General features: G+C 38.5%; 1 protein-coding gene across 4 annotated transcripts in view; it reads right to left on the bottom strand.

Moving 5' to 3' along the window:
• FMN1 (formin 1) overlaps positions 1 to 16,903 on the bottom strand; it is a 170,747-nt gene that overhangs the window by 110,778 nt on the left and 43,066 nt on the right. For 3 of the 4 annotated variants that reach the window (XM_079308080.1, XM_079308082.1, XM_079308081.1), the window contains exon 5: positions 8,509 to 8,626. In XM_079308080.1, the coding sequence (XP_079164206.1) occupies positions 8,509 to 8,626 (118 nt within the window). Of the gene's footprint in view, positions 1 to 8,508; positions 8,627 to 10,689; positions 12,110 to 16,903 lie in introns of those variants that run through there. The other variant, XM_079308083.1, reaches the window with a different exon arrangement.

The raw sequence follows: 16,903 nt of genomic DNA, 5'->3' as shown, positions 1-16,903 counted from the left end.
GTTTACAAATATACTCAATGCATGCTCATGAAATTCTTAAAATACTGAGTGTGTTGCACTCTTCACATTCACTGGTCAATCTGGTGACCTGTAAATTCAACCTACAACCCAGAAATACCAGTTAGGGTGGATCACAGTGTTTCGAAGGGAGATTTTCATTCTTCAAAACTCTTGCAAAAAGCAAGTATACACATTTAAATATTATTCAGTATTACTCTATTGTGTTGACAACTTTGCTACGCAAGAATTACCTTTTCTTCTTTGATAATAAAACAACTTACCTACTTAAATAATTTTAAATAAAATCTTACATGAAAACCTTTCCCACAGAAATCTCCATAACTCACATTTCAGGTAAATGGGTTACTCCTCAAACTTTACACAGCAATTTAGGAAACTTCTTTGCCATAATCTCAAAACTTCATGTAGAAAGCAGAAGCTTTGAAGTTAAATGACCTAAATAGCCACTTCTGGTCAGTACACTCAATTTTGTAAAAAGCCATACATATTAAAGTCAGTGTGTGGAAATATGCAAAATAATGTTAACACAATTTAAAAGTAATTAGAGAACAAAAGCTGGAAAACTTGAGTGCAATCTACCTTTCTTGAGATGTACCACACCCTGTAGTATAAAGAAAATCATTAACTTATAATTGCACTGATTCATTAAATTTCAGAATAATGAGGGTTTCTTAATGTTTTGTTCCTGCATGGCAATCCTTGGTCCCACATTCAATATTCCCCTTTGCTACAGCATTTGTTTCCTCCTCCATTTCCCCATGTAGTTCTCATCGTTAACCACCGGGTGTCAGAAGGGAACCTACTCACCGCAGCTACACCTTTTAAATTACTTTTTATTTACTTTTACAGATGTATTGATGTGACCTTCCAGGCTTTCTCAGGCTACAGTCATAAAACAGCAGCAAGTTTTTAGGCTTTTCTTTCAATAAAAATCTTTTAAAATCTAATTTGTTCAGTCTTAGACTGTTTTTTATAAAGCATAACTGCATTTAATAACTTTTATAACTAGGAAATTAAAATTTATTTATGCTTAAAGAAATTCACAAAATTTTTCACCTATTTTCTAGGGATAGGGGATTGGATAAAACAATACTGTGTGTTGTTTTAAAACATGATTCTAATCTCCCCTCCCTCAACCCCATTCCATCTACTCCTATCTATCCTCTCTTCTTTACTTCCCACTGAACTTAAACTGTGTACAGATCAATAACATAATTACATGTAAGGATGCCAAATCCCCAGACTGGAAAATGAGCAAACATCCTTCAGCTTAATTTTTGTTTTTGTTCTGTTTTGGTTTTTTGGTTTGTTTTTTTTTTTGTTTGTTTTTTTGGGTTTTTTTTTGTTTGTTTCATTTTTAGGACAAGGAAGAACTCTCCAAACATAAAATTTCAAACATTCTCAGCACCTTAAAGATTATGATATGGTGAAAATATGACAGATGTGAGAAAAGCAGACAAATGAAGAAGGAGTTGTGGAAAATAAACAGTACAAAACAAGCCAATAGTCCAGTATCCAAATACTGTCCAGGTATTTAAATAATACAGAGGACACCAGAATAAACCTACTACAGAACATGAAGTATCTTCACAACAGTCACCAAATTCCCCAAGAATAATACAACTGTATCCATAAAGAACCAGCTTCCTATGGAAAAACCAGCACCCCCTTGATGGTCTGTTATGGAAATGAGGAAAACAGTAACTCCACTTTCTGATTGCAAAGCAGTATAAAGCACTATTCAAAAGCAGTCACCTGAGTAACTTATCTGCCTGACCATTCCTCAGCTGTGAGGGGTTACAGTTACAGTTCATTTACCTGATAGCAGAGATGAATAGTTTGTCTTGTCATTTCACCCTGCAGAAAGGCAACACTAGAGGTACTGCTGCTGGGGACATTCAACACTAACTCTTCCTCAATAAATGTCCTACTTCGTATTTACAAAACCAATCTATTACAGGATCATGTTCACCAATGCAATATGGTAAACAAGTAACTCTTCAACAGCAAACATGAGGAACAGATTTATTACAGAGTACGTGTCTGTGCCACAGCAGACAGAGCAAACTTGGCAGGGCTGGTACTGAATTTATCTAAGGAAAAGAAGAAATCTAAAGAGCAGTTCTAAATGCAGGTGCAAATTTTCAGAAAGCATCATAACAAGTGAACAGCAAGACTGAAGAACAGGAAGGGGAATTCAGTAAAAGTCAGAGGCATTTCTGTTACACAAAGGGCTTTATATATTTTGAAATAGAAGAACAGAAATAAAATACAAAGTCATTCTTCTTGTGTACACAATTGCTCTTTCACTGTGTTTCAATTACATAACAAGAATAATGTTGTAAAACCCTGTGACTGTCTTGGATCTTTGCAAAATTGGATTGCTCAGGTCCAGTGCAGCCTACATTTCAAAAGTAGTATACTGTAGTGCAATCTACAGTAAAAGAAATAATTCACACAATTTGCCTTCATTATATTCAGGCAACAGATTAATCTTCTCCCTAGGAAAGAAACCATTAAACTTAGAAATCAGCTTTCTACTTTGAGTGGACCAAAGCTGCTGTGTCTGTGAATCTTAAGCATGCTGGTATCCCTGGCTGCACATTTGTGTGCATCCAGACATGGCCTTGGATACTGTAAAACCTGTCCTTGTCAGGCACCTGCAGCAAAACATGCACCCAGACTCAAAAACAATAGGTCTCCTAAAATTACTATGTTTCTACAGACAGTATGCACAACAAAAATAAACCCATAACTTTTATTGAAAAATTGGAGCATAACTCTTCTTTCCTCTCACCCTGTAGAACTATAATCCTCGTTGCATGGGAAGATATGGGCATTTTATCCCATGGCCTTAGGTACAGATACCATCCTGTAACAGTGGGGTTGGTCTGGGTTTTGTTTTGTAAGATTTAAGTTTAAAAAGTCACCATTCCTTCCTATTCTGCATCTCTATCTAACATTAAAATCTTATACACAGAAAGGGAATTTAATTTGACTTGAAAAATAGGTCAGAATTCTTATCCTAATTTTATGGATGGATAAACTGAAACTTGGAAAAGTTCCCAAAACTTTCCTGAAGCCATTCCAGAAAGTAGCAAAAGGACTGAAAATGGAACACAAACATCTTAACAATTATTAATCATCCACAGGTGTCTATCTCTTTGTTCCTATCTCAAGAGGCACCATATGGATGACAGTGTCAGCTGAGATGGAGAGGGAAAAGCAAATGGTATTTTTATTGTTTGTTTTTGAGCATGGTTTTTATTAGTATTTTCAAAGTAAATCTTAGCACATGGTGCTGCAAAATATTTGGAAAAGCGACTGCTGTAGTGATCTCATATACCACCTCTCTGGGGCTGTAGAGATTTTCTGAGCAGCACTATACCAAATACTTTCTAAATACATGAAATCTTTGGTTTAGCTATCATAAGTAAGGGGGGAAAATGTCATTGTACTCTAGAATATAGCATGGCTACCAAAATCGGGCTTGTAATAAAACCCTCAGCTTCTCAAAAACACACCAGTGTATCTGTGTGATTATGAATCACCAAATTACATGTACCTGTCATGCTACACCATAAATGAAGTAAACTGTAGTAAAATTTACAAAAGCTTTATGCACTCTGAGGTCACATCAAATCGATCCAATCACAAAAGCACTACCTCAAAGTAATGTAAAACATCCTGTTTGATATACTGCTGCTTGATCTAATTCACTACAGTAAAACTTGCAAAAGAATCCTGGAACTAAACCCCAAACATTGCACTGAAATGAAAGAAACTCAAATTAACTTTTTTTTTTTTTTGGGGGGGGGGGGGGTTTTTTTGTTTGTTTGTTTTTGTTTGTTTTTTGGTTTTTTGGGGGTTTTTTGTTTGGTTTTTTTTTTTTTTACTTAGGATAATACCAACTGTTGGTAGACACTGTTAGAACAACTTTTTTCCGGACACTTAACAACAAGCACTGTCTTTCTTTTCAAGACAAACACAAACTGTTCAAGGCCACAAAGGAAGCTTATGTTAAAAAAAGATAAGAAACAATGCTCTTATCTCTCATCCTTTTGTTCCAACCATTTTGCCTCTCTTTCTCTCACATAAGCTGGTTATTCCCTGCATTTACATCATGACCATAAAGTGATTTTCTTGCTGGAAACTGAGAGTATAGGGAATCGAGGATTTAATATATTTGAGACCTAGCAATAAACCTCTGCCATTATTTTGTATTTCATTCACCATTTACTCAGATATTTTTTGTCTAATAAGTCCTTTATCAGACACCTCCTGTTTTTCTTATTTACTCTGCAAATCGTGTTTACATCATCACAGACTCTTATAGAAATTGTGGCACCACAGAGACAGCATTACCTCACTGGAGATTTAAAGCTGATGAACAGACAGACTGTGGGAAAATGAGGTTTAAGAATGTTAAATACAGACATTTGAATTAAAAAGAAAACACTGAATGAAAAAATTTAAAAACCTCACTAAATTAATTAATTTTCCAAGCGGCTTTTTTTAACGTTTTCTCCCGCAGGAATGTCAACTACTTCTCTCTCTCACTACTTTTTACACTTCTATTTTGCTAAGCAAAAGACTAAACTCTCTGTTGTATATGGGAGGGCAAGTTTGATCCTGAAGGCTAAAATGGTATTGTTAATAGGAATAACAGAATATGTATATCTACACCACCTAATATGGAGACTGTTCTTCAAACATAAGTAGTTTTATGAGCTGCAGAACCCATGCCTAAACATCTTTTCCTGGACATGTGTCTGCAAGTGCTGACCTAATCATACACAGTAGTTGAGATAATCATTATATGTGGATTCAGTGTGATGTAGTATCACAGATTAATTTCTTCAATAGAAACATGAATTATCTACCTGGCCAGATATTTTCACCACACACATAATGGCTGACATATCTACCCTTCTGCCACAGTTCATGCTTAAAAATGTGAGAAGTCTCTCCAAGAATTATGGAAGAAAAAAGGAAAAACAACTTTACATGAAAGCAGAGAAATAGAAATTTAGAACCAAAAATATATGCACAGAAAGTACCCTTTTTCTAGTCTTCCAGGACATAAGCATACCACAGACTTTCTGGACTTCAGCTATTTCAGACACACTTCAAAGAAGTTCCAGTTTCTCTAGAGAATCATGCAAGCAGCTTGTGGTAATTACAGAGAGCCAGTTGACAATAAAGTCACTTGCTCTATGGAAGCACACGCATTAAAGAATTAAGAAAACATAAGTTAAACCAAAATATTGCAACACCATCCATTCAGTTCAGAATTAACAACTCAAGATTTGGATACTGCAGGAGACAATATTAAGACTGCACAAGCAGTTATCAAATGCATAAAAAAAATCTGGTGCTCACTTCTATCCCTATCTTCTTTAACTTCTAATATTCCTAACAGGCCTAGTCAGCCTCACACACGTGTTCCTTGTTATGTCCATTTGCTTTTCAGTTGGTTTCCCACACATCCAGCCAGACTACCAGCCTCAGAAGGGAGTTAGCTACTCCTCCAAGCTGCTATGAGTCATTGTGATGTCTGCTGCGTAGGCCAAATTAAGCCTGAATTTCTTGCTTCAACTAGGCAACAAGAACAATGAGGAAAAACATGACAAGGAGGTGAGAAAAGATCAAAAAGACAGGAATATGCTCCCTCAATATCCTTACCTTCTTGCCATAGTTGTCATAGTGCATGGTGATGAAGAAAGTAAATCAAAGACATTGTAGAATTGCAAAAAAGATTACTGTATTCCAACTTGCAATTTTTCAGTCTTACTTAAATCCTATTTTATCATGACAAATGAGAAAAAAACAAACATGCTACCTCATAAAATATGTACATATTTGTGTACCCTGTTAGAAGTACAAAGATGAATGTTGACAAGTTTATCCTTGGATGTGAACATATATTTTGTCTATGCCTAAAATAAAGCTGTGCTAAATGAATACTTACCTAATAATTCATCCTCTTATTATTGTTTTTATATAAATCCCTATTGTTTTGATAGATGAAACCCTTAATCACAGAAATTAAAACACTAACATAAATTATTGACTGAAAGTTACTAAAACTAAACACTTCAGCATTTTTCATTATATAGATATTCATCTATTCAGGAATATCAGTGGAGAAAGACTGGAATCACAAACATCCCTGCTACACACAGATTTTGAACTCTATTCTGAGATCATTAATTTTTCATTTGATCTCAGTAGTCAGGACATGACACTAAGGTAAGAAACAAGGTTTTTGGTTTAAGCCAGTGACTTTAAATAACACACATGATTAACTTGCATTATAGCTTATTTTTAAGAAGCCCACTTCTTAAAAGCGGATCAAGAAGCTTCTAAAGTATTGGTGGCTGGAAGGGAATTTTGGTTGAAAAGAGGCATGAGGGGAAATGCCAGTATAAACATTCATTTTGAAGGTACCTACTACTGTCAGAGAGAAGATTGTGAATTTAGAAGTTTTGCTGTATTGCCATATTCATATTCATTAAAAACACCACCCCAGAAATAAAACCAACATTGGTCCTACTCTCATAACTGTACCATCACAACTAATGAACAGTACCTTGTTTCACTTGTAGGAGACTCTATAAATTCATTCCTGTGCATAATGCTTCAAAACAGTCGTGCAAGTCCTCAGAACAGCCAATGTAAGTGATTCATCATGTGCAACTTACAACTGCTTTCTGGGCATCCCTGAGCAGCTGGAAGAAATAAACCTGCCAATCTCTGAGGCACACCTATAACTTTACTGAGGTCTTAACATAGTCTTAACATGCAAACACAGTCTTTGCCTACTTCCTTTAAAAATGCTGCTTACATCTCATCCCAGTTGAATCACCAGTGGTTTGTTTTCATTCAAATCCCTCTGCCAGACACTGGAGCAACTAATGAACTGCAGAATCTGGTCTATAAAAATTTGACTTAGCAAACAAACCATCAACATGTTGATGACACTGCCACCCAAAATATCACAGTAACAAGAGTAACAATTTACATGGGCTCTAAGCCAGTCTGTCTTTCCTATTCAAATTTCAAGAAAGCATGACCTAATTTCTCTACAAATAGTAGAATCCGGAGCTTTTGTTAATTCAGTTTTCTTTATTTATTTATTTAAGCAAATGTTTTGGCACAGATGACTTGTCATTAGAAGGAAAAATACTTGTTTGGATAAAATTAAATATAGCAAGCATATAGTCTGTAATAAAAATCTAATAGTAACACCAACTTGCCAACAGCTGAATACCTGTCCTGATCACCTAAGTGATAGACTCCCAAATTCAGATCAATCAGATGCACCATAAATTCAATTCTATATATTAAATTCAATTCTATATATTAAATTCAATTCTATATATTAGAATCATGCTGTTTCTGTCAAAACCAAGTTTTCTCAATCTTCCAACAACTTTTGCACTTCCAGTATTATTCCCACTCTACAAAAAAAGAAAGATTAAAGCAGAGAAAACTGAAAAAAAGGGAAAAAAGACGAAACAATAAAAAGCAATTTGAACAAATAGGAGTACTGTTTCTCAAATACAAGGTCAGATGGATATCCACTGGAATCAGAAAGAACCACACAGCATTACTCTGAACAATTTCTCACAGCAAAGTAGTGTAAAAACTTTTTGTTAGTTCCACTTAGAACTTTCTAGGTGGTATGTTCTAAAATATCCAGGTCCTTGAAGAAGAGATAGCCTATTGTCCATCCCTTTAATATTTCAGACTATTCCTCATTTATGGTTAATTTCTGAATATCATGGGCTTCCCATTTCACATTCAAGAATATAAATTTGAAACAGAGTTGTGGATAAAATAATCACTTTCGCCCTTGTAAGTATCTTATGTAAATATCTCAATATCAAAAAAACCCCAAGGAATACTTTTCTGTGGAAAGCTTATCTGATAATTAGCACTGCATTTTGGATGCACATAACCTCTCATATACCTGCCTAGGACAATATACGTGGCTATAGAAGTGGCCCAACAGGATATGAGCATTTCTCTGCTCATACACATGCTGCAATAATGGTGTTTTCATCCTGCACAACACTCGAAGAAAATTTGCAGCCAGACCAGAGCTCAGCAGGGAGCTGCCCCCCGCACCAAGGCATCAGAAAAGGCAGTCATGTTGCCATGCATTCACCTATCTGTCACTCATTAATTTGAACAAAATCCCACTGGAAATGGATAACTTAATTTACCAAAAAAAAAAAAAAACAACCCACTTCTTTCCTCATGAATTTGTACAGGCAAGTTAGTAGATTCCAACACATATTTAGCCATTTACATTTAAAAAACAGCTGCAGAGTTAACAAGTAGCAGTAAACCACACATATGAAATGTAAGGTCTGTTTTTCCAGATAAGAAAATACTGTGACTTATGACCATTTCTGTATTAAAAAAGATTAAAAATGTCAGAAACTGATTTCTTCAAATGTTTTCACCTCTTTGTTTTACCTGCTTCTGTGTACTTTAATCCTACTTTTACTTCTTCATGGTTTGCTTTTGGTGGTGGCCAGACAGTCTGGAGTCTCCCTGGAGTCTTGTCATCTTGCTCTGAGGGACTCAGGTCAGGCTGTTAAAAATTACGCAAGAAAAAATTAAAGTCTGCAGTATCAATTGATTCCAAACAGCAACTGCCATGCTCAGCTCTAGACATGTGCTCCAGAAAGATTATCTTCTCATTCTACCGACTGAAACACTGCTTGGTTGGCTGGAAGGGACACAAATAAATCGGTGTAGAAAAATATTTTTGAGGACAAAAGTAGCATAATGCATGTGACATGCAGTGATTTGTTGAAACTGTTCACATCCCTCTGGAGAGCTGCCTATCCTTTGGTGAAGCACAGAGGTGGTCATGAATGCTAGAGGTTTTTTCCTGTATCTTTCTTCCAGAGAGAAATATCCCAGAGCATGCTCCTCTGACAAGTAAACATTAGAGCAATTCACCAAAGACATCATTTGGCAATATAATTTTCTGGAAGCAAAGCTAGTTTATGAAATTCCTACCCCACCCCCAGCAGATTGCTCAGTCCACATACCAGGTAATACTGACACATCAAAGTAATGCTGCAGCTGTTAATGGGACTGCATTGTCAACTGGAACGCTAAAATAACTCTTTAAATGGGCAAGGGGGTGGAGGGGGAATTACCCACTAGACAAGCATTCTTCTACAGGGATTTTTTGGGTATTTTTCTGTATCTCCAATATTTCTGTAATCTGATTTACAACGTTACCATAAGCAATTGCATGGACACAACTGCAACAACAGTGAAACCCTATCTGAAAATGGCCCCATAAATGACCCCAAGAGCAAGGGAAAGGAAAGACTAGACACCTGGATTCCAGCTTTGCCCTGAGAAAATACAGATTTGCATTAGACCGGGCATTAAGCAGACATTTATAAAAGCCACTCCTGCTGAGTCCTGTGCCTCCTCCCTCCCTGTGTGTGATGACAGCTTCCCAAATAGGTTTGCTGTGAGCCACACGAAGCTGACGCCAGCACAGCCGCTGTGTAAGCAGGAAGGAGCAAACCAGGAATGGGAAGGGCACACACAGACTGCACTTGCTGTACATTCCACAGCCAATAAATACCTGTTTTCTCCTCCCCACAGGTAATTTACTACAAACTGGTATTATCGGTCTACCCAAGTGTTGGCCAGGATTTTTTTTTTTTTTTTTTTAATATTATGAAAGAATAGGAGTTTTAGAGAAAGTATAACCAACACAGAAAATTAATTTAAGTAGCTTCAGATTTAAGGTCTAATTCTGAAAAAGGAATCCTTCAGTCCCCCTTCATTCAACAACAGTCTCCTGGGCTCCTTACGTCTGCTAAAGATGTGGCTGTAAGAATTGTGGGTTGGGGGAATGCCAACCCAAAGGTTACTCATTTAATTAAAGAGTTCAAATCACATTAAAACTCATTTATGATTGTATGAAAACTTTGCATTGATATTTTTTTTAATATACTAACTACATCTCCATATGCCTAAGAGCATTAACCTAGCAAACACTTATATTAACCAAAAATGAGTTGTCTAATTGAAATCACTAAGTTATACCTGGATAAAGTTAAATGGTTACCAATATTTGAAAAGCCAGATATATGCATGCAAACAAGAAAAAACTTCCTGTCCTATGTCTTGAACAAACTGAGATGAAAATCACCCACAATTTCTTGTATCAACTCTTATCGTTTATCATTATCATTCCTACAGGTAAAATGAAATGCTACTTTTAAAAATGAAAGAAAACAGAGTGAGATTAAGAAACTGTTGAATAATATTACAGTAAGTATCTGAAGCATCGAACTGATGTAAAGTCATAATTAACATACGGAGAACTGTTAAGTAGAGATCTTTTAAAATCAGAAACTGATTTTTAAGTTCTCACTTCTAATTGAGAGGCTCTTACTATCACCATTAATTGTGACCAAATTCTGCTTCAAATGCAGATGATCAAAAATTCTGACAAATTAGCCCCAAGAGCTCCTCGGCTGGGAATCCAAAATTTGAGATTGCCAAAAGAAGAGCAATTCTGACATTTTGATCTTAAGTCCCCACCAACATTTAGACAAGAAATTATTTTTTAAATCCTTCTACTTCCAGATCTTAGGAAGAAAAAGTAATTCAACCTACAGATTTGTCTGATGGTCCATCCCCAGGTTTTGATTTTGACCTTTCAAATACAGCTTTCAAGGACTCTTTTTCATTTCTCATTTTGCGTTTTAGGGCTTCCAGCTCTGAAGTATCTGCAGTTGTTTCTTTCTTGGGAGGTCGCGTGAATAAGGCTTTAAAGGCATCCAGTGCAGATTCAGCAGGGCTTGATTTTATCTCCTCAGAGGGAAATCGTGGTTCTCTTTTGCTGGAGGCTTTGTTCTCTTGAGCTTCATCACTGTCCTCGGTCTCCCCAGATCCCTCACCTGAGTCCTCAGTTCTATCTTCATTCTTGGAGACCTCTATGTTTAACAAGTGCGAGAGCTGTTCTAGGAAAGTGGGATTTGCTTTAGCTTCAGAGGATTTTTTTTTAATGGTCAAACCTGATGCAATACTGGATTTCTTAACAGGCTGTCGTAATTTAAGTAGAGCTAAATCATTCTCCCTTGGTTTAATTTCTGTAACAGTTTCCCCATCTTCTGTGGTTAGTCCCTTTTTCCTCACACGTAGTCCACTAAAGAAAGCAGGCAGCTGGAAAGTCTTTTCAGCCAGTGCTGTTTTTTGGAGCGATATATTATCAACGGAAGGTCTTTGTTCTTCATCGGAAAGTTCTTGAGGGCATTCCCCTGTAGCAAGCAAATGAGTGAATTGCTCATCCATTAACATTTTGTCTTTTCCATTGGAGTCATACTGTAGAATACCGTCCAGCTCTTTTGGGAGCTGGTTAGAGAATGGTGGGTGTAACTCAATGTCATCTGTATCCACAGTGTCAACACTGTTGCCGTGCCCTTCTGATTCTGACTCTTCCTTATTTTGATTGCCATTGTCCAATGCCTCAGCACACAAAGCAGCATTCTTTAGCCCGTATTTGCTTGCATTGTTCTCATCGGTGTCTAGGTCCTTATTCTCCGTGTCCGATTCTGTGTCACTTGTTGTATGAACCAAAGTACCTTGCACAAGAAGAGCATCCTTGTCATCATTGTCCGATTCAGACAAAGAAGTCTGAACAAACCTCAGATGCTGAAGAAGTGATTCCTTTTGGGCATCTAAGTCCAGCTCCAGGCCTGCTTGCCCGCCAGACATTGGGTCAGCTTGGCCACTGGTACTATCCACGCTGTGCCGATTTTCCGAGTCCTCATTACATCCATTATCATTCCTCTCATGCCAGGTGTGAGCCTGAGTATTTATATTGCTGTGCAAAGGTTGAAATGCTTTAAGCACTGTTTCTTCTTCGGGAGCTGCAGATTCAAACTTTGTTGTAAATCCAAATAGTGTTTTCACAGAAAATGTAGTGAGTGGGTCAGGTTCGCTTTCCGCTGTGTTCTTCAGGTCCACCAGCTCCCTACAGCCAGATATCCCATTAGGCTCTTCCATGTTGCGTGCAGTGGAGAGCGGGCTGTCTCCCAGCAGCGCTGCTGCCCGCGGAGCCGGCACTCCCTGCGCGCATTCAGGCTGCCGCCGGGGCCCGGCCCGGCCTGGCCCGGCCCGCGCAGGCCGCCGCCTCCCGCGCTCCCGGCCGGGCCGCCCGCCGCTCCTTCCGCCCCGGCCGTCGGGGGCCCCGCTCCGCCGAGGGAGCGGCACAACGACCCGCCGCAAAAAAAAGTTCTCGGCAGCGTCTGGAACTTGTTCCCCCGCTCAGAGGGGTTTGTCACAGCACTAACCTCGGCTGAAGCCTCGGCCAATGGTCCCCGCGGGGCTCCGCGCCCCGACGGACTGCGCGACCCCGGCTCCCGGCACGCCGAGCCCGCAGCACCCGGCAGCTCCAGCAGCCACGGCAGCTCCGGCAGCTCCAGCAACCCCAGCAGCTCCAGCAGCCACAGCAGCTCCAGCAGCCACAACAGCTCCAGCAGCTACAGCAGCCGCCCCGCCGGGCCGAGCGCGCCGCCGCTGCTCCCTACTTCCTTGTCCCGGTGCGCCAGCGCTGGGTGGTTTTCAGCAGAAAATTCCTGACAGATTCCTTTGCATAGTCTTTCCACTAGGATAAAGAACTTCTTTTGTAAATCCATAATCACAAAAGACGTCAAATGGAAACCCGAGCTAACGACTCCGAAGCTTCCCGTGCCCCCTCCTGAAGCCCTCGCCGAGCCCCCGGTGCCCGGCCGGGCAGAGCCAACTCGGGTGAGCGCCCTTGAAGCCGAGGAAAGTAGGAAAAAAAGAGACTCCCTTCCGATTTGCTGGAGGTTTCATCTGGAATGCAGATTTCAGCCTCCAGGGCCATGAACAAAAACCAACGAGACTGGTTTCATATTACCACTGTCCTTGCCCTGCGCGGCTGCTGCGAGAGGTGCGCGCAGGTACTTATCAGAGACTGCGGCCGCGCCCAGGGCGCGCAGGGCGGCGGGACGGCGGCCAGCGCACGGGAGGGCCAGGTTAACTGTGTGCAAATCGAACAGCCTTGTCCATCTGCCCGGCACCACCATCTGCATCTGGTTCCGAACCAGAACAATCTCTGCTGACATATTCTGTGATGATTTTCACAGACTGTACTGCTTTATGTGTGGGATTTGTTTAGTTGAAACGAACAAGAACACCTGAAATCTACAAAACTGTCTAACTCAACAGAACCTGCCGGGGATACTATGTATTTTTCAATGAATACAAATGGAGAAAGTACAAAATACTCTTAAGCACTACTGACATTCAGAAAGTCAGTAACATTTGGGGCAGCTTCCCACCACAAGTCTCCACTTTTGCTACGTTTTTTTTTACTTTACCCAAGTTAAAGTGTCATTCTACAGTCAGCCATTTAGCTGTGATGAATAATCTTAAGCAAGCAACATGAGGGAAGTTGTCCTTCACAGGGAAATCAGCTGCAGATCACACTGCTGTATATGATTAACAAAAAGCATTTACTAAAAAGCTGAGTAACAAGCAAAAACAAAGTATCCCAAAATATTTAGCTTTTGGTTTAATGTTTAAAAATGTAGACTGTACAAAACCCATTTGTTTGTCAACAGCAAAAGCAAAGCCATTGGTATCTCCTGCAGGAACAAAGTTCCTGAAAATCAGATTGTAATACTAAGGGCTTAGATTAAGTTTACAGACACCTTTTCAATTACAGGGTTGCAGGCATACCTATAGACAAAGGGCATTGGAATCATTCCCATCTTTATCTGTGATTTTGCATGGAGCAATGTCTTCTGCCCTGCTGCCTGGCATTTCCTCAGCGAGCTCTGGACTTGCTTCTCCGCTATGCTTAATCATCAGGTGCCAAGGTCAGAAGCAACTGACAGGTCATGGCTCCCCTGGTTTCTAGGCTTAATGTAGATTAATAGCACAAAATGAAGCTCTACATAAAGAAAGAGACAAAGTCCTTATCGTCCCCTATGCCAACCTATTCTTAAAATACCAGGATTTATAAAGCAGATGGAAAGAATCTACCTCAGCACTGGTCACTTGCCCCAAGACAAAATTTCTTGAAGGCAAATCTAAAGAAATTCTAAATTCCATTGTATGGCAAAATAAATGAGGCAAAGCGACAATACTGAACCAAAGCTTTCTACATTTAAATGTCCATCTGTTTTTAAGTTCAATTACATGATTAATTGTTCATTGTTCCGACAAATTGTATGGTTATGTCTTGCTTATTTATGTGCATATTTATTTGGGGTTTGATTAACTTATGAGGGATAAACATTGAATCACATTTTCAAGAATAGATTTTTTTAGTCACTAACAAAAATATACCTCTATGAACAACTTCATGATACCTTTTAAACTGAACATCCTGATTCAGATTATGCCACAAAATTAGAATAAAACTTCCCGGTAATAAAAAAGGGTTACCAAGCTGTAACCATCCTATGAATTGAAGGTTAGTGATTACAACCACTTTTTAAGATTTTAAGGGACTTATGAAAAACTTAGTTTAAAAGTGGACTTGAAACAGGAATCTCATCTTGTATATCTAAACAACATCCCAACAAAATACAGAAGACCAGGATCAAATAAGAAGTGGAAAGGATGGTGCTTTTAGTGTAAAGCTAAAGTTTTAAAATACATTGCGGTGCTAGGAATCACAGAGTTGAACAGTGAATAATTAAAACTCCAGAAGTAGAAGTTTACCCTATAAAACCAGAGGTAATCTCACAAGCCTGCAGAAGACACGGCTTTATGTGTAGTAATTTTCTTGTAGTAATCTCTCGGAAGTGTGGGGAAACTTTCAAGCTTTTTGAGCTCTAGGATGAACAAGGAAACTCATCTCTATGTATATACCCAGAGAAATGATCAAAAACTCAAAGTCATTGTCATGAATGAGTCAGTCAGTCTCTGAAATTCACCACACAGTCCATAAACTCCCAGCCTAAAATATGGCTTTTGTAGAGATCTGCTTTCTGCATTCTGATGATCAGCCCAGAGGAGAGTCCTTTGAGGGGTTGAATAGCTGATAATGAAATACATATTGGTTATTTACTCAATACAGTGTTTCTGGGTAAAATACATACTCCAGTATGTGCCCTTAATATTTTGATATAAAAAAGAGGTCATCATTGTGATGTAAAATGAGATGGAGACAGTTTGTTGGCAGAAGTGTTTTAATGCTGGGTGGATTCTCTCATAAGGAAAGTCTCTCTGTACAGGCTGTAACACTGGATCTAAAGGAATAACTTCAAAATCTTTAGAAAAAATCAGTTATGATTATGTTACAAGCCTCTTTACTTAATAAAACTGACAATTCTATGGTGCCCCAGAAAAGCCCTTAAAACCTGTCATAGCAACTTTCAAGGCAGTCAATGCACTAATTATACAAAAGGATAACCATTCGTTACAGTTTAAAGCACATTTAACAATCCACACCCTTTTTGACCTACATTTCATTACAGACAGAAGTCACACCCACAACTCACTCTAGTCCTGTTCTTGAGGCGTCTAAAAATCTCACCTGAAGTAGGTTTTAAAATTGGCTTTGAAGACAACACACATTAAGCCAGAATAAGGTCATCTAGTTTCTAGCACTATCATATGGCAGGGCTCAACACTTCCTGACCCCATATCTACTCAGATTGCCTTTTCAGATCACTGTAATAACAAACTAGATAAACATGAACAGGACAGAAAGGCATTCTACAAAACAGCAAGGTTGTTAAACTGAAAACAAATATTCTACTATTTTTTTTTTTCAAAATAAAGAATCCCAAATGTAGAAAAGTTTGCATAACTTCTAGAAAATAACCATGGAATCAAATATGCACCAATTATGTCAGGCTTCAGAAGAGCCACAAGAAGCAGCAGGCTCTGTTTTGTAGCTCAGGTGGCACGATCTGAAGTTCAGCTGACACAGTCTGCCCTCTGCCCTACCCTCAGCCTAACCTTTACTGTGCAGATTGATAATGGTCTTAACATTCCCCCGCTCTCCTGTTTGTCTCTCCTGCTGATCACCTCATTTCAGACTTAGTATTTTAACCTGTTAAATGCTCTAAAATAGAAGAGGCAGAGAAGATAGAAGAAAACCTTTAAGGCCTTGATTTTCATCATTATTATCAGCCTTGTTACCTCACTTCAACTATTATGTGAGCAGCTTTCCTAAGTTTTGAGGAGTTGCATATCACCAACATAACTGTTTTAAATTTAAGTAATTAATTTCTGATGTAGCAACAGAAACATAGACTTGATAATTCTTATCTGAATTCAACAATACACAATGCTAACAGAATGTGTGGACACCAGACACATTGGTGTAGGGGCCTGTATAAATCCATCTGTATAAATGCAAAATGTTTTTTAACATTTTCATCTAAATTCTGATTGACATTGAGAAATGGACTACTTTAGAGGATTTGAAAAAGCACTGTAATAAAATCAGAAAGCACATTAAAAACTCAGTTTACTATTTTTCAGGAGTGCATACTGTATACAGTATAAATAAATGTATGGAATATTAACCTGTAAAACCTATCATATGAAAAAGCAATGGTAGATCTGAGACTGAAATTCTAGAAAGATGCATTGACTGATCTGGTTAATATGAGCACACACACAAGGAACAAAGACAGGGAACAGAAGATCACTATAAACTGCAAGTAAGCTAAGTAAGATCTTTGTACATTAAGGCACAAAGGCTGGCACTTAGTGGTACAAAGAATAGAGATGAATTTTTAATCCTTTTCCTTTTCTAGGTTACTCTCTTTTCATCTTCTTTTCATTTGTACAGGCCTTTTGCTCCCCATCTACAATATGACACAGTAGTTTAAAGCTT

The sequence above is a fragment of the Erithacus rubecula genome, assembly GCF_903797595.1.
Source record: "Erithacus rubecula genome assembly, chromosome: 6".
NCBI classification, from domain to species: Eukaryota; Metazoa; Chordata; class Aves; order Passeriformes; family Muscicapidae; genus Erithacus; species Erithacus rubecula.
The sequence above is the reverse complement of the archived record's forward strand: the minus strand, read 5'-3'. Positions and strand labels throughout refer to the sequence as shown.